The 22,224-nt window shown below is 45.2% G+C and overlaps 1 protein-coding gene across 8 annotated transcripts in view; it reads right to left on the bottom strand.

Annotated features, from left to right (window-relative positions):
* The window catches only part of TNRC6A (trinucleotide repeat containing adaptor 6A), a 58,851-nt gene that overhangs the window by 2,960 nt on the left and 33,667 nt on the right, over positions 1-22,224 (bottom strand). For 6 of the 8 annotated variants that reach the window (XM_071571561.1, XM_071571560.1, XM_071571558.1 and 3 more), the window contains 20 exons: positions 20,155-20,487; positions 16,326-16,373; positions 11,290-13,881; positions 10,335-10,499; positions 9,984-10,159; positions 9,727-9,807; positions 9,251-9,302; positions 8,033-8,175; positions 7,548-7,694; positions 7,234-7,371; positions 6,872-7,000; positions 6,697-6,774; positions 6,236-6,446; positions 3,981-4,112; positions 2,396-2,554; positions 1,926-2,066; positions 1,302-1,409; positions 859-1,080; positions 127-197; positions 1-40 (listed from right to left, as the gene is read on the bottom strand). The exon at positions 1-40 is cut by the window's left edge and continues 100 nt beyond it. In XM_071571561.1, coding sequence (XP_071427662.1) covers positions 1-40; positions 127-197; positions 859-1,080; positions 1,302-1,409; positions 1,926-2,066; positions 2,396-2,554; positions 3,981-4,112; positions 6,236-6,446; positions 6,697-6,774; positions 6,872-7,000; positions 7,234-7,371; positions 7,548-7,694; positions 8,033-8,175; positions 9,251-9,302; positions 9,727-9,807; positions 9,984-10,159; positions 10,335-10,499; positions 11,290-13,881; positions 16,326-16,373; positions 20,155-20,487 — 5,166 coding nt within the window. The remainder of the gene's footprint in view (positions 41-126; positions 198-858; positions 1,081-1,301; positions 1,410-1,925; positions 2,067-2,395; positions 2,555-3,980; positions 4,113-6,235; positions 6,447-6,696; positions 6,775-6,871; positions 7,001-7,233; positions 7,372-7,547; positions 7,695-8,032; positions 8,176-9,250; positions 9,303-9,726; positions 9,808-9,983; positions 10,160-10,334; positions 10,500-11,289; positions 13,882-16,325; positions 16,374-20,154; positions 20,488-22,224) is intronic. The other 2 variants (XM_071571559.1, XM_071571564.1) reach the window with 2 other exon arrangements.

The following is a 22,224-nucleotide window of genomic DNA, read 5'->3' as shown; positions in this document are numbered from 1 at the left end:
CGTGCTGCATGCACAGGGTGCGCAGGGTCGAGCCGTCGATCTGGGGGCGACACAGGCAGCGGTGAGAGGAGCCTGACACAGTCCCAGCCTGAGCCTGCCCAGAGCCCCCCTGTGCCCCAGCCTTACCTGAGGTGTAAGGTTTTTCAGAACAAGCCAATTTGTTATTCTCCCTGAGCTGCTCTCACCCCAGCTTGAACCTAAAGGAGTGAAAACAAAGGTGTTGGTACCTGCCACACTGGCACCAGCGTGTTGGGAGGAGCAGAAGCTGCACCACAGTTGACAGCAACAGTCATTGGTAGTAGAAACTCATGTAACACTAATCTCCAGACTTAAAACCACTACAAGGCTGCTCTGAGGTGCTACAGGGCTGAGAACCTCTATCTACTAATTTTATTTACTTCCCAAGGCATTTTGATCATCTAAGCACAGGCACAAGCAGCTACACTGTTGTCAGATGATCAGAACTGAGGCGAAAATACAAAGATATTTGCTTTGACTCCTGCTGCAAGATCAGAACAGTTTTGAAGACTCCCTGGACTATCATGATCTAATTCATTACAGCATGAGCCACTCTATGAACAATGTTTAACAGGGAACTGCACCCAGCTGGAAAGCACTCAGAGATGGTTCACACTGAGGACAGAACAAGCAGCCAAAGCACCCGTGGTACCCTGCACACAACCCCTGTCCTCCTCCCAGTGCTCCTCAGCAGACAGCCCACTGCAGTGCAGTTTGGGATGTATGGACCAGCTTTAGGGAAGGCCAAGAGTACAGCAGGTATTCTACAGGGACACACAGGAGACTCCCCAGCTTGGTAACAAACCACAAACCCCTCCAGCCACAGAGGTACAGCCTTACCAGGGGTGTATCTGGCATCAGAATTTCCCCATCCTCCACCCAGACGAAGGGAATTATCCCAAGTGGACAAGGGTGGTTTCTGGCCTGTCAGCCCTGGAGGTGGGCGGGACGGAGCAGTGATGCTTTTAGGTGGCAAAGGGACCTTCCACAGCTCATGAGCCAGAGAGGTGTTAGTGACTGATCCAGGAGACCATGTTGATTTGGAATCACTGTTTCTGGCTACTAAAAGACATAAAAGAAAACCACAATCACTGTGATGCTGCAACTGTCACCTCAGCGCAAAGAAAAGCTGCTAAATTAGAGTAAAATCAAAATAGCTGCTTTGAAATCAGTGAAGTTACCACTCTGGTGAGACCTTGGCACTGCTTTTATTAACATCTAGGATCACCCTGGAGCGAGTGAAGGGGAAGGAACCAGCTCAGAGCAATACAAGCAGACGTCACCTGAAGTGCTTTGTGCTGTACTGCTGAGGGAAACATTGTAGTTGGAGGCACGAATGGATGACCAGGCACTAGTTGAAGGCAGCGTGGTGTTCAAAGATGAGGATGACCCTGTAACAAAGGCAGAGTCAGTCACAGCACAGTGTGTCACAAATGCAGTAAGACTGAAGGCTTGTCATCCAGCCTGGACAGCCTGCCCACTCAGGGGAGGGACCTGCACTCCTCAGGCCCCATCCATACTCCACAGGCACACGGTGGCAGCAGGAGCACCTCACACAGAGAGCACAGGCCCTACATTCCTGCGTGGCTGGGCTGCCAAGGTTTGGCTGCTGCTTCCAAACTCTCTGGGTGTGTGCAGCTGACATCAGGATGCAGAGCACAGCTGCTCTGCCCACATTCCTGGGATAGCTGCTGCACTGCCTCAGCAAGCGAGCTGAGCCAAGGATGAGCTTGGCAGCTGTGACAGGCACAGCACAAGAGAGAAACCAGGAGTGGAGCAAGCAGCAAACACATCCCAAAGCCACAACACAAGGAACAGACCGGGGGAGGAGCAAGCAGGAGACATCTCCACGAGAGCAGTCTCTGTGACAGAGGGCAGGCTACACAGATTAATCAAGCTGGGCATACCACTGTTCCTGTCCCTGAGGTGGTCAACTTCCCGCACAGTATTAATTGAGAGATTGTTTATGACACTGCCAGGAGTGACGTAAGGGTCAGTTTCGGGGTCGATGTTTGGATAACCTTTCCATGGCTCACCAGGGCGAAACTCTAGGAACACAGAGGCAGAAAAGAAGCTTATTTTCATTATTTTTTAAAACAGGAAACACCTGTCTAAACAATACATCTCTTAATGACTGAAAATCCAAAACCTTTTACTTAATTTAGTCTTAATTCACTTTTCTAGTTTCTCCGGTAGCATCACCCCAGGCAGACACACCTCTCTGTACAATAAAACTCCTGCTCTCCATTTCCATCTGCCAGGAACACCCCTCAGGCTCTTCCGCAGGCTGTTTCCTGCCCCCTCCACACAGAACACCCCAGGCACCCAGGACAAACCCAGGGGGACCCCCAGGGGAAGGCAGGCAGGGGAACTGTACCTGGGGGCCAGTTAACACTGCTAGAGCCGTTAGGCGATTTGGCACGAGGCCAGCCATCCCCAATGGAGCCGGGAGGACTGGCTGGTGAATTACTGCTGTTCATAAAGTCATAAGGAACAAATGGAGAATCTTCCAGCCTAAAACCACTTGAAATAGCACCTGATTAAGAAAACCAAACAAACATTGGTCAAGTATTTTTCAGAGCCAATTTTTATATCCTTATATAAATACATATAAAATCACATCCATGTAAATCATTCATGAAACGTATGGCAGCAGCTCACTGTCCTCTTATGAGGCCAAGTCATACAGGAAATCATACAGGACTGTATAATCTAAAATAAAATGTGTCTGAATAACTCAGGAGAAAACTGCAAGAATAATGTTCCATGGAATCCCTTCATTAGAAGAGTACATGAGTTCAATGTAACATGTATTCAAGTGAAGTAAAGTATTAATTCCAGAGGGAAAGAGTGTTCTGTGGGACCCCAGCTGGCTAGAGAGGGTAGTGAATGGTTCTGTGGTGGGAGGGCTCTTGGAAGAAACAGCTACAACATGTGAAGGCTCTTTAGCTACTGCAAAGCTCTTTATTCTACCTTCTGTTCTTGGGAGGTCAAAAATATGCAATTTAAAAATCCCTGGAGACACAAGGAATGGTTTAAAAGTTATCAGACAGCAAAGCCAGTTCTGCTACAGTTCTGAGGGAATCAGGGATTCCATGAAATACAAAAATTCCTAGTACTAGTCAGAAATCATCTACAGCTAAAGCAACACCACCACTGCCTGGGGTAACTGGGATGGGGTTCAGCTGCAGGGTATGGCCACTACAGCAAAGACTTCTCAGAGCAGCAAAGCAGCTGACACATCTAAAAATACCCCAACAATCTGAGACTGAAGAGTAACAGGAGACTGAGGACACTTATAACTATCTTTAGACACAGAATCTTTGGGCTATAGATGCAAATTTTAACTGGATGAGATTTCAAGCAACTGAAACAGTTGAATGTCATATGAATACTGATTACTGGAATGAAACACGAAGCAACCAAGTCCACCTCCTCTAAAACTAAGGACAGCAGGGGTACCAGTCTAGCCCTTCTAAGCATTCCCCAATTTTAGAATGCAGACACAAGACATTCATAACCAAAACCTGTCAGCAAAATGTCAGCCATGCCCAGAATGTGATAAATCTCCAAAAATCACCTTAGGGCAGCAGGATGGTGGGAGAGAAAACTTAAAAACCTAAAGCTTTTGGGTTAAAAATGTATGAAGCATTCCACTTGAGATTAAGGGAAAACTAGTAACAACAGTCACAGAAAAGTCTGGTTAAAAAAGGAATTCTGTACAATGTTTCTACTAATCTCATCACGAGATCACTCTGTGAGCACAGTCAGCAAAGCTGTGGCTGCTGTGGAAGATGAGCAGCAGGTTGGCACAGACAACGTAATACAAACTGTGCCAGCTACAGCAACACAGGAGTTACAACCACAGTCCAGACACAGCAAACCTACATTTTACACCCAGAACATGAGAGTCTGATGTGCCACTCCCAGTGCTGCTCAAGGACAGCACACACTGAACGTACCATGTTTGCTGGAGTTTTGATCTAAGGATGTGTTCACAGAAATGCTGTCGACTGTAGTCCATTTCCTCAGCCGAGACTGTGGCTCTTTAATACTGCTCATATCCAGGTTTACATTCAAGTTTGAGTTCATTCCTGAAAACACACAGAGCTTATGAAATACAGACTAAATACTGCTCACCACTGCTGCTGTCCCAATAAGCACTGAAGAGCACATTACATTGGTCATGTCATGCTTCCAAGTTCCTGTTTTTGAGGAACATTCTAGCATTTAATTCAGTGAACTCACTGCAGACAATAGCTAAGCTGAGCAATGCAAAGCACTCCAAGTTCTCAGCTCATGTCCTCATGCAAAAATGTCAGTGGAAGAAGCCACTAAGCAGTTAGAGAAACTAAAATGTAAATACCTAAAACATGGGGCAAACAGAACTTGCCTGGGCCTGCTCTAAGCTGTGTCTGTACCTCCAAATGTTTCTCTGCCAGTGTCAAGACAATGGCAACCAAAATCAGCCCAAATACCTGGGAGAACCAGCTGTTCTGGGCTTGGACAACATGGCCACGTTTTTGACTTTGCCTGCTCGCTCTCAAGGTCTGTAAGAATCTGAACTCACAACCATACCTGGGTACTCTTCCAGCCCTTCAGACATTATTACATTTCTGAAAATAAATCACTACAACAGTTTCACTTGGGACCAGAGACACACAGACAACTTCTCAAATGTCTCCCAGAAACACCTTCCTTCAGCACTGGAAACGAGGGCTTCATCCTGCTCCTGAGTGGACATTCATGGTCATAGAGAAGCTGGTTGGTTTGTATGGGGTTTTGGTTGTTTTTCTTAAAGGCATGAGCAGGAGTTGATGCCAGAAAAGCCTCTCCTAGAAAAGCCTTGCAGAAAGTGCTTGGAACAGGACAGAGTCTTAAAAAATCTAACAACTACCAAAAGTTCAAGGAGAAAAAGGGCAAAGTGAAACGGATCCTGTTTCTGACATGTCCCTCTGGCATTTTGGGGTTGGCAAAGCACTAATTGCACCACAGCAACCTTCCTATATAGTGGTACTCTAGAGGGATCCCAAAGAACTCCTACATACTGTGGCAGATTCCTGAAGGATCTCAAAGCAACCTCTCATATACTGCAGGTTCCTGAGACGTGGCCATAGTTCAGGTGAGCAGATGCATAACAGTACACTCCAGCTCAAGGAATGAAACAGAAAGGAACCTGAGGGGGGTAGGATGAAATTCCCCAGCATGGAGTTTGGAAAGAAAGTGGAATATTCCTTTCCTTAGAACTAACACTGTCTCCAATAGCTAAAAAACTTCCTTTGTATGCCTTGCTCTTTCAATGAAAGCACAGTTAAGATGCTGATGCCAACCATCACCAGAAACCATGAAGCAGCAGCCTGGAATTGGGACTGGCCACAGGGCACCTCAGTGTGGCACATGCAGGGCTGGCACTGCCCACTGGGTCTGGCACACTCTGCTGCAAGCACAGGGATTTCAGCTGCAGTTCCTGGGAAACAAACCTCTCTGCAAAAGGCAATGGGAATGCAAAGGAAATCAGCCCAACAGAAAGGACCCAGTTAGAATAAACAAGAAGAAAAGCAAAACTGAAGGGGAGGAAAAAAATAAGGGTAAGAAACTGAGGTAAATAGTAAACACTTGTGGGAAGTGTAATATAGCATTAAAAAGGGACCTAAAGAAAGGGGAAAATATACAAGCCTGAAATTTCTGAAGTAGAAATTGGACAGAAGCCTGGAAACACAGAGAGAAAGAAACAGGAGTTGTTGGTATTTATAAACGTTCGGACATTTTGCCTGAAATGAGACAACCAAAATCTTTTTTTCCTGGACAAAACCACCAACAGGCAAATGGACAGTTTGTTCTACCTGTGCAATTCTAGTAGTAGAAAACATTTTGGAAATCCAAAGAAATGTGGCTACCTTAATGGATTCTTTGAATGGATTTGGCTTCCAAAAGATTTTTAGCACCAGTAATCAGGACTTTGTACCACTGATGCCAAGGGACCCGAGCGAGCCATTCCTTATGACTGTAAAGTGCATGGCACTGAGACAAGGACAGTCACTGGGAATGAGAGCACTTGGGGAAAAGCTCTTTGGAACATGGGTAACTGGGTAAGCCCCCAAAGAATTACGACTTCCACTAAAATGGAAAATGCTGACTGGATTACAGTCACTCTTTTCAGGAGGCAGGCAAGGGGAAAAGTTGTCACACAAGCATGGACTGACTGCAGGAGACCCACCTATAGGGAAGCTGCTGAATGCATTGATTGGTGACGGCCCTTTCTGCAGCTCAGGAGTAGTGTGGGGTATGACATTCTCAAGGAAGGATTTCATGGAGGGCTGATGGAGTGACTGCTGTTGAGAGGGTGGAGTTTGCTGCTTCATTAACAGGTTTGGATCAAGCTGACGGGACTGTTGCATCATCTGTTGCTGCATACTAAGAGATCGACCCTTAAAAAAACAGAGCAGTTACAGTATCAATGGGCAAAAACTTTCCCACATTTAAAGAAAGAGAATGAAACGCATCTTTGTGCTCTGTGCATCCCACACAGCCAAACCCCAGCACTGAGTCCCTCCTTTAAAGCCTGTCAAACCCAAGTCACTCCAGCACACTTCAATGCAATTCACAGCAAGAAATACAGCTCAGAATGAAAAACAGTCGTAAAGAGCTTGGGAAGTTAAAATAAAGGTGTTTGTTTACCTGCTGCTCCTGCTGCTGCCGACCCCCCGAGGGCATGCTCCTTGGAGACTGCGCCTTTTGCTGCTGAGCCAACAGCCGCTGCGAGACAGGGGGGGCGCGGGGCTTTAGCGACAGGCACGGCCCACACGGGCTCCACTCACTCACACAACACCAGCGACCAGCCTGGGCTGCTTACCTGTAACTGGGAGATCTGAGAAAGCTGGTTTAACTGGGACAGTTGATTCAACATGGCTACCTGTTGTGGGCCAAAAAGTGGGCTCAGGCCACCGTTGTTTGGTGCATACTTCAGTAATGATACTGGAACCTGCAAAAGAGACCAGGACCAAGAGTGAGTGACTGTAATGGGCAACTACTTAGCCTGGATTATGTGGAATATTATAACCTCTGGTCAACAGCTGGCTGCTTTCTGAAACACTTTGCAAGTCAAATATGTCCCCAAATATTTACAGAATATCAGCAACACCAACAAACACGGGACAATTTTCTGAAGCAGCATTTAGGTAGTCTAAACACAGAATGCCTTCTGTACTCAATTACCTGAGGGGATAGTAATGGAGGAGGCACTTGAGCACGTGGATTAGGCTGAGATGAATTAAGAGGTTGTGCTGGAGGCTGCTGCATGCTCCTGGGCTGTGCTGCTATATTCCCAACACCAAACACACTGGGATTGCCATTCTGGGGAAAAGACAGACAGTCAGTGGCAATAAAGGTTCTGGTTCTGCTGCTTCTCCCACACCATGCATTTCAATTACAAGTTACACAGGTATCCATCACATAGGCAGCTACAATGTTATATCAAAAGGCATTACATGCTGTCAAGTAACATGCCAAGGATATGACCATAGCCTTACCTGTCTAACAGAATTCAAGTTTTGCATACCCAGCCCTGTTAGGGAGCCCAGGGCTTGGTTAGGTAGTGCATTATTTGAAGGGGGAAGCTTCATGTTTTGATTGGACATAAACTGCATGTTTTGGGACTCGTCTGCTACAATGCCATCCTGATGGGACAGACAAACCGAGGCGCAACAACCAGCCAGCAAGCAAGCAGAAGGGAGAAACCATTGCCAGGAGCAGAAGGGAGAGTCACAGGACAGTCCAGCACCAGCAGGAAATAGGCAGAAAACAAAAGAGATCAAGTTAGTCATTGGCACTGCAAAGGGCTACAGAAAGTATTGCATATCAGTGAGTTAAAAAGAACAGATCCTATCTCGTGGGTTAACCAGAAACCTCTCATTCCCCTCCGTACTCCCTGCAGAGCTCAGGAGCACACAAGTAACCACTCAGAATGCAGAGTCAGAGGAGATCAGAAGTGCCCACCAGTGAGACCCCCACTGACCTTATCGAAGTAAGGACCGCGATCCATGGAAGACTCTTTGGGAATTTGGGGACGAGAACCAGGGCCTTTTCCAACCACACGATTGTAATCTCCAACGCCCAGGCCGTGCTTGTCCATCTCCAGCCGCTTATCCTGCAGTAACCCTGTGGGCAGGAGAGTGGCTGCAGCACCCAGGGGGGCTCCAGGCTTCAGCTACACCAAAACCAGCCTGTGCTCACGGAGACCTGAACTAACATTGCTCTTGGGCAGGAGATTGGTAAAAGAAGTATCAGTTTAGCTTTAAACTCTCTGGGTTTTACTGAAAAGGGAAAGGAAACCTTAAGTATCAATGGCTACGGACAACTGAAAACATGGAATCAGCATCAATGGACTTTGTGAGGCTTCACACAAATCTTATTCTCAGTTTTCTTGTAAAACCAGGAACAAAAAATGGTTTAAACTTGAAATAATTTAAATATCAAGCTTACCATTAATATTAAAATCTAAAACTCAAGGAATAGTTTCTTTACAAAAGAGACTATGAGCCTCAAAGTGAAAATAACCCATTTTAAAGAGGAACAAAAAAAAGAATAACTACAATAAAAACTACAATGCTGCAGTTACTTTTAGTTAAACATTCTATCATCACTGTATATTGTTAATAATGTAAAAGGATTATACTGGGTTTTATGTGCTAAAGGAATCATTAACAGTCAATGGATTCAAACAAAATATAACTGCTCTCAAGTCATTTTACATTCATTTTACACCATTTCTAAACTAATCATTCACTATTAATTTAGTTCTTTGAACTGAACATGTGTTTTCAAGAATGAACCCAATGAGTGAGTGTGGGATGTAAAATGTTTCTGTTTATATCCAGTGAAGGTGCCCAGAGGGCAATCCAGATATTTGTATTGTAAGAAACAAACCCACTGTGCCCTCACAACATTCTCTCATGTCAGTTTAACATACACAAATACATATAAGCTCAGCTTGATATATGGCTAATATTCCTATAGCAACCAGGTGATTCAGGTGTGCAACATTACTCACATACATAAATATTTTTCTCTACAAGAGTATTCCTTTTCTTTGGGGAAATACATATTTAACTATATATAGTTATAGATACATTGCACATAATTTTTAAAAAGTGATTTACAGAAGGATATAAGCTAAAAAAAACGAGTCTGGAAGGAAAAACAATAAAGTCCAGCTTGATTCTGTTGTTCTTACCTCCAGAGATGTCCATCTTATTGCTCTGTATGGTTTCTTCTGGTGATTCTCTCTGAAGTAACAAAATGAATCACAATTATTTATTAATAGTATTTTTAAGAGCTAAACCAAAGATTCTTATATGCTATTTCAATTCAAATCTACAAAAGAGAAAAGTTGAGACAATCAGATACTATTTTAGAGCATTTTCTCCCTTTATTTGCTCTCCAGCTGAGAATAGGTGCTCTCACCAAACTCCACTGTAACATGGAGCAAGCCATCAGGCTACAGGATGAACTCCTGGGGAGTGGTTACAAAACCACTCTGCATCAACAGAGAGCTCTTTTTGTAATGAGAATGCAAAGGGATGGGTGACAGAGGGGAGACAAACACAAGTGAAAAGAAAACCACAATGAAGGTGAAGACAGAGCATTTCAAAGTCTGTGCATCGTAACCAGCCCTGTGGGAAGGCAGCAAAGCCAAAGGCAGATACTTACCGAAAAACTGAGATTTGTGAATTGCTTAATGAATGGATTGATCCATGTTTCATCTTGCTTATTTCCACCTTTCATCATTCCCTTAAAAATAGAAATGAATTTCTCTGATACTCAGGTATTTACCACGGACTGCTTCAATTACATCACAAAGTGTTAAGAATGAAAACTAAAGTGCAGTGGTGCTGCAATGATGCAGGAATCCCTTCTGACTGAGCTTTCAGAAATGACAACAAGCCTTGTCCCGAGCTGCTCTTTACCTTTGTGGGCATTTTTTTCATGTAGGGTGGCCAGTTTAACGATGGGTTGGCTTCCTGTGAGGAACTGCTGTTCCACATTCCAATCTCAACATCCTCCTCTTCCTCCCAGCTGGTCTGACGACTGCCTGTCAAAGGCATATCATCTCCACACCAACTATCTTGCATAGATTTAGGCCCTGGTTGTGGAAAAAACCCAGCACATGAGCATTTCAGTGGCAGCTGCTGCCCTTCCCAGCAGACACAGCTTCATGCCAACTGCAAGGTAAACACCCTCAGGAACGCGAAGCTTCCACAGAGGTATTTCACCCTTCTCAAACACACTCATCCCAAGATGACACAGAGAGCACTCACCAGGTTTATTTGGAGGCTGCTGCCCAAGAGGAGCATTTCCCCAGCCAGAGGTGCCTCCTGCATCGCTGACGGGCTCTCCCCAGCTCGTACCAGTGTCCATGGGCTTACCCCATGCTGATGTTCCGTTATCTACAGTAGTGGCTGGAGTGGAAGGCTCTCCCCAACCTTTGCAAAGCAGGGGCAGTTATTGGCATGGTTTTGAACAGGATTTAAAAGCTACCTAAAGAGACAAGTGTTTTGCCTTTTCTAGATTCACAACATACAACAAAAAGCACGTGAGCACACATTTCCACTTTGTGTGAAAGTCAGTAATACAATTGCAAGCTGTTCCATAAATAAAAGCAATGACAGAAATAGATTTCATATCTAAAGAATTACACTTTGATAATTTTTAAGATACTAAGCTCCTAAGAGCTGCTCATTACATGTAAGTGACCCCTCCCTGCACTTGAAAAAAGAGACAGAGCACAAGATATTTCCTAAACCCCATGTAAGCTCCTCTCCAAAATCATTATTCATTGCTCATGAAACTACAAGACCAGAAAGTCTGATCTAGAGCCTGTATAAACCCAACATCCTTCATTCTGTCTTGTAGCAGCATAATGCTTTTTTTTGGGGAGGCTCATTGGCAATATTACGTTTTAACTGTTTTAGAATAATTTAGAAAAACAGTTTCATTCCTCAGATACTATTTTAAAAAATTTCTCCATGTTCCCACTCCCCAGAAGTCAAGCAGAGCTGTCTAGTCCTTATTACTGCAGCTATTTAAAACTAGAACAGATCTTCCAATCTGTACAAAACCATCACACCTCTGTGAGCCCTGCTGTTCATTTTTTTTAATAAACAAAAACTGTACTTTACAGGCATTTTGCCCTTTCCATTGAAACTAAATCACGAATAAAAAACTGCTTTATAATCAAGAGAAAACACCAATCTGGGTAAAAGCCAGGCTTACCAGAACCCGAACCGCTCTCCTTGCTAGTCATGGCACTTGAAGGCAGTAGCTGCGGATGTACCTGTGCTTGCTGGTCTGAACTGCTGCTACTGTTTGGGACATTTTTATTCCACATATTCACATTTTTGTAGTTGTATTTGCTTGGATCACCCCAAGCAGAAGTTCCATCATCAATCTCCATTTTCCGGCGTATGGATTCGGGGGATGGCTCCTCCCAGCCCGTGGGCTCCTCCTCCTTTGCGGGGGCCGGCATCGGCCCCCCCAGCCAGCCTGACCCCGGGGGTTTGTTCGTGGCAGACGGAGCTCCCCAAGAGCCAACATCTTGTTTGTTCCATTCAGGAGAGGAGTTGACTGGCTTTGATGAGTCCCCCCAGACTTGAGGCTGATTAGATTTTGGAGGGTCTCCCCAGCCCTGGTTCTGATTAGACTTTGCAGGCTCATCCCATCCTGAAGAGTTGTTTGGGTTTGCATTATTACCTCCCCAAGAAACAGAATTTGATTTACCTGGCTCATTCCAACCAGACACTGATCTGTCACTGTTGCTACCTCCAGAACTGGATTTCTTCGCCTCACCCCAATGGTTACTTCTGGAATTTTCTCCCCAGCTATCACTGGCAGACACTGCCCAACCCTGGCTGGCCTTCTGTCCATCTCCCCATCCCTGCTTCATCTTCGGTGCGTCATTCCAGGATGACTTTTCCTCTTTGCCACTTCCCCATGATTGATTGCTCTTGACCATTACTGTAGCAGCAGAATCTTCTTCCCACCCCCCTTGGCTGTTTGACCCTTTGGAGTCTCCCCACCTTGTAGCAGACTTTGGATCTCCCCACCCCGATACAGATGAGGTATCATTATTACTAGGGTTAGGTCTATCCACACACCCCCCTGAGCTGGAAGTCTGTGTCACAGAGCTCCCCCAGGCCTCCGTCCCATTGTCAGTTTTTCTTTCACCCCTTGGTGATGTTTCGGTATCCCAGGCAGTGTTCTGTTTGATTGGAGTCTGTCCCCAGCCAGAATTGGAGAGGACACGTGGATCTAAGTCAGTTCTGTTCACTATGCTTTGGAGTAACGTGTGCTGGTCAACTTTCCTCCTCTCTCGGTTCTGGCCCTCCGCAGCTCCTCTGTCCTCATGGCACCCAGTGCTCTCCGAGCTCCCCTCGCTGTCCCCCGTACCTGTTTTGGCCCACGTGCTGTTCTGCTCAGCCACCTGGGAACCAGCAGAACTCTGGCTGTTAAGATCATCCTCCTCAGTAGACTTCCATCCATTTGTAAACTTCCTGCTGTTTCCATTCACACCTTCATTGGAATGCTGATTACTAGGCAGTTTGCTCCATTCCCCGTTGGAAATGTTAGTGCCAGTGCTCTGGGCAGGGTTGCCCCATCCTCTTCTGCTCCCACCAGCACTTGCCCCATTCCCGCTTCCCCACGGCACGTTCTGGGAGCTGACTGTCCCTGCCTCCCACACCCCTCCGCCTTTATTCCCATTGATTGGAAAGTTAGTGCTGCCGGGCCCGCTCCCGCCCGGCTGCATTAGAGTTGCATTCACAGTGTCACCATTAGCTTGGCTGTTTGGGCCTGCACATTTGTCTCCAGAGTAACTGGAACCGTAGGCGCCCCAGGTAGTACCGTAAGAGCCGCCAGTTTTGGCCTCACCATTGCTCAGGTGAGAGATGGAAGTGCCATTTGCCACTGGAGAGGCCTGAATCTGAGAATGATTAATTGTGCTCACGCGCCAGGCCCCGGGCCCTGCAGTGTTGGGCAGCTCATTCATCTGCACCGAACCAGCAGAGTTTGGTAAACTAGAGGTCATAAAGTTAGTAGTGTTATTTGGTCCATTCATTTCAGTGTTAAGGTTTTGAGGTTGCCCACTGAATGAAACATTCCTTGTACCATTTACTTCAGAATCACAACTTTCCTGAAGGCTTCCCCAGGAACCGTGGGCTGAGCTACCCACTTTCGAGTTAATACTCTGGCTGTTGGCCATCTGACCTATGGTACTGCACTGAATGCTTGTGCCAGGACTCCCACTCCCCACGGACCCTTTCAGGGCATGTCCACTGTTCTCCAACACGGACCAGGCACCATGGTTGCCATTTGAATTCAAAGTGCTTGGATTTAACCCTCCATTTGATGAAGAGTTTATGGTGCCCCAAGCATTCATTCTATTGTTGCTACTTTCAGATTTGCTGTCAGGAGCATCCACAGAAACTTGACATGTGCTTATGATGGATCCATGGGATAACCCCCATGGCCCAGTAATACTTCCATTGCCCACATTATTGCTGTTGCTACCAACCACAAACTTGTTCTGAGCCCCATGTCCAATGCCGTTGCGAACGCCATCGCCTTCTCCGCCTGTGCTCCCTGAAGCCATGATAACGAGGTTCCGCTCGGACCCAGAGCTGGAGGCAGAGTCAGTGTCCATACATTCTGAAGTCAGCTCTGGGTCACTGCCAGTGATTGATGGCCATGCTTCTTTGTCAGAGCCGTCTACGATAACTTTGTCCCAGTTTGTGCTGGAGTCACTATTTGAAGACACTGGTCCCCAGTGAGAATTTTCATAATGGGATCCTAGACCACTGTGGTTCAGATCTAAAAGGAAGAAGGAAAGTCCAAGACCATTACTGTAAGTTTAATATTATTACTTCATTAAGCAGAAGCAGAAAAAAAGAACAAAGATACTAAGCCAGGAATTATTTTGCATATTATTTTGCTTCTGTTAACACTACAGTCACAGAAGGTGACAGAGAAAGCTCCATGTGCAGCTGCCCAAAAGCCTTCACACATAACCCAAAACACTTCTCTCAACATGCAGGGCTGCTCTGACAAAAAGCTTGGAGAAGCACTCCTGAAGATTTTTTTTTCCAGAGAAACACTTAAAAAATCCTCTGCATCACCACATACAAGGTACTTTCTAAAAACATATACATATTAAAAACTACAATATTATATAAAAACCAAAGACATCCTGAAAGGGAGAAATCCCAAGAGGACACTGCACTGACCCAGCAGTACCAACTGCTGTGTGACAGCAGCCAGAGAACAAACACCTTCCTCCCCATTACAGACATTATGTAAGATCCTTATGCACAAGTTACTTGAGATATTTTTATACCACAACTTGACACAAAAAGCATGACAGCCATCTGAAGTTCTGCTTCAGAACATACTGATGCACAAGTCTGTTTTTAATTAATTTTTAATCAATATCAACATTACTCATCGTGCAGTGAAAAAGAATCTAGTCCAAGACCCTGGCTCCAAGAGCAGGGGCCACCTGCTGCTCTTCAGCATGGGGATGGTGGGAGCTCAAGGGGGTCCAGGCACTGAGGTGAGCTCCCCCTGGCAAGTGCAACGTGAGGAACAAGGATGGGGGCTCAGCAGTTTGGAGCAGGAGGAGCAGGGTAAGACCTGCTGTAAGCAGACAGGGTGTGTCAGTGCCTGCAGCCCTGGAAAAGCAGGGAGCATCCTCAGAACAGCAATTCAGCTGAACAGAACCCAGAACCTGCTGGTTCATGTGACACCAGAAAAACACTGTCCTGTCTGAGCAACTGTCCGACAAACTCAGTATTTCAACTCTCACCCTGATATTTTAAAAAAGATGTTTAACCTGTACTAAGAGACTGATCGAAGAGTTGTCTGCACTCTTGGAAAAGAGAGAGCCAACAGCATAGAACAACACCTTGATTATGCAAACACCATCCCCAAAACACAATTCCTTTCAAAAACAACACAGAGGCATAAAGATGGCAAACAGCCTGAATTCAGTGTGCAGAGATACAAGTTATGACTACAAGTCAGAGGGAAATGGTAAAACACACCCTAATTTGCAGAGCAGCAGAATACCTAAAGAAAGCCTGTACTGATTACAATCCTATTACTCTAATTTAACTGTGATGCAGTTTGTGCTGAGCCAATCCACCAACAGCACACAGTGATTCGCTTTCATTCAGCCAGAATCTTCTCCTATTGCACAAAACTAAATATGTGTTAGTGATGATTAATACGAGCCCCTGTTTGGAACATTCCTACCTGAATCTCCTCAATCCAAGAATCTGGGAGATTAAGGATACAAATACTGAACAAGCAGGTATTAGCTCTGACTTTTTGCATCTGTTAGAGAGCACAAAAACACCCTCAAAACTGACAAATGACAGCTGACAACATACTAATTTGGTGCACAGCACAAGGAGCCAGAACAGCCTGCTCTTGCTCTTCCTCCCCAAACTATTTCAAGTTGCAACTGAACTTTTGCTGCTTAAATCCTGGACAAAATACTTACATGAACCTGAGATTCTTAAAATTCTGTAATCTGTTAAGACTGTTTTCAATTATCTCCAATTTAATGTTTTGCAATAATCTGTAATTTAATGCTTTCCAGCTAGGAGCTATTCTGCAGGAAATGTTTGCAGGAAACTCTGTTTATTTACAAAAGCAGTTTGTTTGTTTTCAAGTACCATCACATGGGCTAAAATAAACAAAAGGACTGAGAAGTGTAAATTAAGAGTACCTGGATCTTGCTCTGCCTCCTATTCCTGCTCCAGCAGACCTGGCACCCCCAGACTGCCAATGTTACACCTTGCCAATCACTGTACCCCTGGCCCTTATGAACAAGTGCATTTTAGTAAATGAACTCCTGAGCTTTGAGTGAACAATCAAGACATGATTTCCTCCACAGAGCTGTGACATGTTTCTGGTAGAAAGCACAGACTTTCACAGAGTATTCAATTTAATACTACAAAGAGGCAATTTAACATGTAAGCATAAAGGTAAAAAAGACACTTAGTGTTTTAAAGCTAAGGTGCCAAAAGCTTAGTATGAATTCTGACTAAATTGGAACTCAAAAATGTTAAACCAAAATAGGATGCAATGGCACAGAGAAAGTATACTAAAGTCATTCACATAGCACATGCTACTGAAAAATGGAAGCCAAAGAATAAAAAAAAAATTAAAAAAAAAAACCAGACAAAACTGTGTGAAACATGTAACCAGTACAAACACAGCCGTGCAAAAGCAGGTGAGATGAAGGAGCTAACCTGACTGGTTAGGGGAGTGGCTCACCAAGTCCCGAATGGGAGGCATGCCTACAAAAAAAAAGCAAGAAAATCACAGAGGTGTTATTTCAGTAATGGAGAGAACAGCCCCAAACCACTCACTGCTGTACACCCAGACTTTACCCCCTTTTTCCAGGACAGGTTTCTCTCAGGGCCAGCTCAGCCTCACCTGCTGCTCTGGTCACCTCCCGAGCAGGGACACTGAGAGCAAGCCCAGCCTGGGATTTCAGCTTAGCAATTCAGCTGCTTTCACAACACATTTCCACTGCCTGCTCCTTGTTACACATTTGGCATGTAATGAACCAATTTAACATGTCTTTAAAAGTTGGATTTACATAAAAAGAGGAACAATTTCTAGTCATCTAAACCAAACCCAGTTCATTTTGGACTGTACTGACTTAGAGGTTGAGAGGTTGGCCCTGAAACTTCAGCACTTTGTCTCCCCCCTCTCTACAGCACTTCTGCTCCACCTCAAATTCCGTGCTGTGCTGCCTGACTGAGCAAACAGCAAGATCTAAGGATGGCCTGACTCTGATCTAACCTAAGCACGTGTATAAATGTCATTTCCCCTCTTTCACAGCCTCCTCTTCCTCTGTGCCCCACAGGCGCTGTATGGGATCAAAGTTCCTATTTCCAATTCACAAACTTTACAGCTGGAGATCATAACTTACATTTAAGGCAATGTTTCCCAAGTTAATTCAATCTCCATCACTACTAACTGCAAATCCTGACTGCTCCCCTCTTCCCTCACTCCGGCAACAGCCAAGAAACTCCTCCAAGTTAAAGGAGGAATCTTTTGTTCCCAAAGGCTGTGTCTGAGACACAGCTCTGTGTCTGCAAGATGTACTGGGATAACGGGAGACAGGAGGAATCCAAGACTGGAGCCATGCCAGGAGCTCAGAGGTGCTCTCCTCTTCTGCCCTGGCCCACAGTTGTAAGCAATTACTGCTATTATTTCAGTTGGTGATATAAATCACTTCATCGTGGAATAACCACCTGGCTGTTCTGACTGCTCCAAAGCAGAGGTGAGCAAACACCAGGGCAGTGATCTGCTCTTTTTTGTCTGGAGTTTGCCCATGGGGCACACATCAGTGAGGCCAACAACTGAGCTGGGTATCAAAGTGTCCTGACAAAGAGCTACTTATGGACAGTCCTTAAAATAACCATCTTGGCACAAGCCTGGATCTGTTTCAGAAGCACTACATGGCATGAGCTTCACTTCTGTGTCTTTACTAAAAAGATAGGCCAAATATCCCAAAACCAGCAGGAGAACAAAGAGCACACAAGGCTATCCCCTCTTCAGCATCACTTCTAAACAAAGCATGTTCATTCTCCAAACAGGAGATGATTGTTCACACAAAACACAAGTAAAGAGATGCAGTTTGGGCCCTTATATAATTAAAAAATTGCCCAATACCAAAGACCAAAAGCTTAAGTGTGGCCAGGGCACCTACAGACTTCAAATTCAGCAGCACCCACGTTCCCTGGGTTTTACAAATCACTCCCAAACCACAACCACAGCTGGAACTGCAGAGAGGACCCTTCAGGAATGACACAGAAACCAACCACAGCCATTCCCAGTTCCCACAATTCTGACTTCAACACTTCAAGCCAGTTTTTCTTTTAGCCCTAAAATACGTACCAATTCCAATAGCCATTAAATAATGCTTTAAAACAAGAAGTCAAGAAGCTATTCCATTAAGGTATCAAATTTAACTCCAGTGTCCATGGATATCCTGTCAAGGATAGGGAGGGGATCTACAGATATGTCAAATTTCATGCAATTTTTGATTTCAGAGGTAACACCACAGAGAGTACCTGGAATTGCTGTTGGAAGCTGAACTAAGGAGAGTGAGTGAGACTGAAATAGGGAAATGACAACAGCATTTTCTTTCAGACACAGAGGTGTCAGAAGGCACTGGGTCACCCTTAGCTGCTGCTGGGCCACCTCACCTCACCAGCAACCCATCAGACAAGAGCCTGAAACCAGGACAAAAACCCAGCAGGGAAAAATTATTTGCCTTTACATTATCATCTTTCTAGCCTATGTTTCTGAAACAACATAACACCACAGGCAAACCAGGTGTTACTCCTGATTATTCCAGGGAAAGAGACCTGGCAAGCACAGCACACAAACAAGTGGCACCAGGAAAGGTGACCCTGCCTGCCCAGCCTCGACTGGGGTTCTGAGGAGTCTTCCTGGGACATGGAGACCAGGAGAAGAGCCCCAGGGTCACAGTTCTGACAGATGGCACGGGCCACACAGACATTTTCTCAAGGTGGGAAAGTGATCTGGCCACCCATTCTGTCCCCTGCAGGCTCTCAGAACCCCTTTGGAACCAGCTGGATGCGCAGACTCACTATTCAAATAATTACTCAGAGCACAGAACTCCTCCCAGTGTGGCAGCTGCCCCAGACACCAGCACAGCACTGGGACACGCTGGCAGTGCCCAGCCCGAGCTGTGCAGCCACACCAGCAGAACTCAGGAAAACAGCAAAGCTGGGAAGAACACAGGACACAAATGGGAATCCAGCCAATTGAACACTGGGCTGGTTTTCACAAAGAAGTGCAGTGGAGGACAGTACACAAACCCTCTGGATCCAACTAGGAGGTTTCATAGGCTGTAGAACAGTAATACTTCCTAAGCTAGTTTACATGCAAATTTTTATTTAAATCCCCACTTGCTACCACACAACCTGCCCAAAAAGCTCCATCTGAGAAGCAACCACGCATATGAAATGTGACAGGAACATTACACAGGTGAAAAAAAAAACTACTTAAAAATTACTTATTGCAATGGTAAAGACTTCTAGCAGTATGTTAGAAATAACACTGGAAAGTAATATGGGAAACAGGGCTTTGTTTACTTTCATTTTAAATACTGCTTCTTCAAGACTCAGTAATCAACAAAATCTAACTCAAACTTGAAATATCAAGACTATTTTCAGGGGTTTTTTTCCTTTTTTTTACTGAAGGGGCTGGGAGTCACATCCTTTGTGGTCTATAAAATACTAATTTTGGGAATTCAGTAAAGTCTCAGAAGAAACTATTTGTGGAAACAAATTTGCATCATCCCTGCTATGTGCACATCAAAATATAAATACAATTATAAAATAAGAAAGTATTTGTCCAACATATTAAGTATTAGCAAGCACTAATACCAAATCCCTTTGAAAAGCCAGATCACCCACAGAAAGTTACTTTTTTCTAGACAAAAATAAACTGCATTAATGTCCTGAAAAATTAACTGAACTGCATATTAGTGCAGTCACTGATGAACCATGAACGTGTACTAGGTCAGTTTACGTATCTTAAAAGGGCATTTTGCAGAAATGCATTATAAGGTAAAACAGCAAAGGATAATTGTGCTCAAATAGTAACAAAGGTAAAGGCAGATCCATTTGTAAGGCAACCAAGCTTCAGGTGGATAAACAGAGAAAAATAGTGATTGAACAACAAAAAGCAGTTCTGGTATCCTGAACAAGCCATACCCTGGCTGGATCTGTTAGGGATGAAGTTAAAAAAGAAAGAAAAGTCTTGAGGAGCCACTCAGACTGGAGTTACCACCTGTTCCAAACCTGCCATGTCTGTCACACACCACTGGCAACAATGAACCACTGAGACAAGGTGTGAAGTTTCAGTATGGAACCTGCACAAAGAGGCCAATACCCTCCTGCTACAACACAGGAAAGTGTCTCCCCATGCTACAGCTTACAGTGAAAGTTTAAATAATGTTGGCTCAAATATTGCATTGTAATTGAATTTGAAATATCGACTTTAGTTCAAGGAAAACAAGGTACTTGCCCTCACCTGGCTGTTTTTTGCTGCTGTTGGGCACTTCTCCGTTGGTCACGGGCTGGTTACTGGTGCCAGTGCTGCCTCCTGACTGGCCGTTTGAGACTTTGGGAGCGGATCCCAGGTTTGCAGCTATCCCTGGTAACTGCTGCCCTCGTTTCAGAAGCTGCTTCTGTTCCTGGTGCCGGAATCGCGGTGGTACTTCCCGAGGCGGGTACCGAGGCAGGGGCTGCTGCTGGCTGCTGGCTGGGGCCCGCTTGGCATTATTAGCAGTGCTGGTTCCTGTGGAAGTGCCGCTGGAGGTGACGGGCTGAGGCTGGCTTACACTGGGCTTGGTTTGTTCTGGCACTGCCACCACCCCCAGGGAAAGGAAAGTGGGACAAAGTCATTCATATGAACAGCAACTTAAAAAATCAAAGACTGAGTCAATGCTCTTAGAGGTGTTTATATACAATGAAATGGCAGCATTTCTTCCTATTCAAGCAATAACTCATTCCCAAGGAAAAGCTCTGTTATCCCACAATCACACACTCCATGGGCACAAATCTGGAAGCAGGAATATGCCGTGCTATCCCTCCTAACATCTTCAGTTACAGAAAGCTACTGCTAACCAGCTTTCTACAGCTTTTTGCTGACACATCAGCACTACACAGTTTATTTCAGCATTTAATCTTCATTTAGAAAAATATTTAAGTTTCTCATTGGCTTTAGATTTTCAGTATCATGTATAGAAAACCACTCTGGCCTGGCCCAAAAAGAACAAGGTATGAACAGGACCTACAGGACATGTTGCTAAGATTTCTCTGCTCTATCAACCCTGAAATCCAAAGGTATCAATGTCCTGAAGTCACTGGTGCCAGCAGGAATGGCTGCCAGCACAGGGAATGCTGTGGCAGGACGGGACTGGCACTGGGAAAATGCCAAATGTGCAGCTGCAACTCCAAATTCTCTCCCTGCCGACATCACGGCCCCGGCAAGGCGAAGGTCACACCCTCTGCAGAGGTGACAGCAGGAACACACCAAACCCACCCCCCTCAGCCCCACACCCACCGCAGAGGCACAGAGGGGTGAGTGTGGGGCAGCAAACCAGGTCAGCAAACCAGCTCACCAGGGAGGAGGCCACACTGAGGTACCCGTGTGTGCCCCTGGTGCTACTGCCACCCATCCCCACCCCTGCACGGGGGAGCTGCACCCACCCCTCACATCACTGACATGCTGATGTACTTTTCAAATTTCCAGGATAAGATATCCCTAAGTATGTTAATATTTATCGTGGAACTTTCTGAGATACCTCAAGACTCAGCTGTGATCTCCCTCAGCACCAGGAATATTGTTACTACAAGACTAGTCTTCAGGGGCTTTTAAAAATTTTAAAATTTATTTAAAGACTGTTTGATCTTTCACTTTCAGGAACAGATTAATGGGGAATATGGCATAAAAAATTAATGAAATCAAAATCAAGCTTTTATTTAAAGAATTGACTTAAATGTTGTCAGCGCTATTATTACTATAATTTTGGTTTATTTTTACTTTAACACACAATTACAGATTTTGAAAAACACAAACTAGAAGGCCTTTAGAATAAAAAAACCACAGAAGAATCATCACTGGAGTTGCCTTTTAATGGAATATTTTATTTAGGCTGCTAAAGCAAAGCAGGAAAGAAAAATTTTGGCAACCTCCTTGTCTGACATACAGGTGGGCAGACAAGGGTGGGCAGACAAGGGTGGGCAGACAAGGGTGGGCAGACAAGGGTGGGCAGACAAGGGTGGGCAGACAAGGGTGGGCAGACAAGGGTGGGCAGAGGTCTCAGGGTGAGGGGCACCCAACTCCCCCCAGAGCCCCCACATCCCTCTCAGGCACAGAAGGGACTCAGCTCTCCCATTTCACAGCTGACTGGAGAGGGACCAAATTTAGGAGAGGAATGGCCAGGACACAAGTCAACTTCATATACAGAGCACAGGGAATAGAAGGTATTCAAAAGCTGTTGGATAAATTGGGAAGTTGATAAAGTTCACCACCATTACCCCAGATTTCCCCAGTTTAAGCTGTTCCCTGTACCAAAAGGGGGTGACTGACTCCTTG

Source organism: Pithys albifrons, chromosome 16 (assembly GCF_047495875.1).
Source record: "Pithys albifrons albifrons isolate INPA30051 chromosome 16, PitAlb_v1, whole genome shotgun sequence".
NCBI classification, from domain to species: domain Eukaryota; kingdom Metazoa; phylum Chordata; class Aves; order Passeriformes; family Thamnophilidae; genus Pithys; species Pithys albifrons.
Note: the sequence above shows the minus strand (reverse complement) of the source record. Positions and strands in the feature narration are given on the sequence as shown.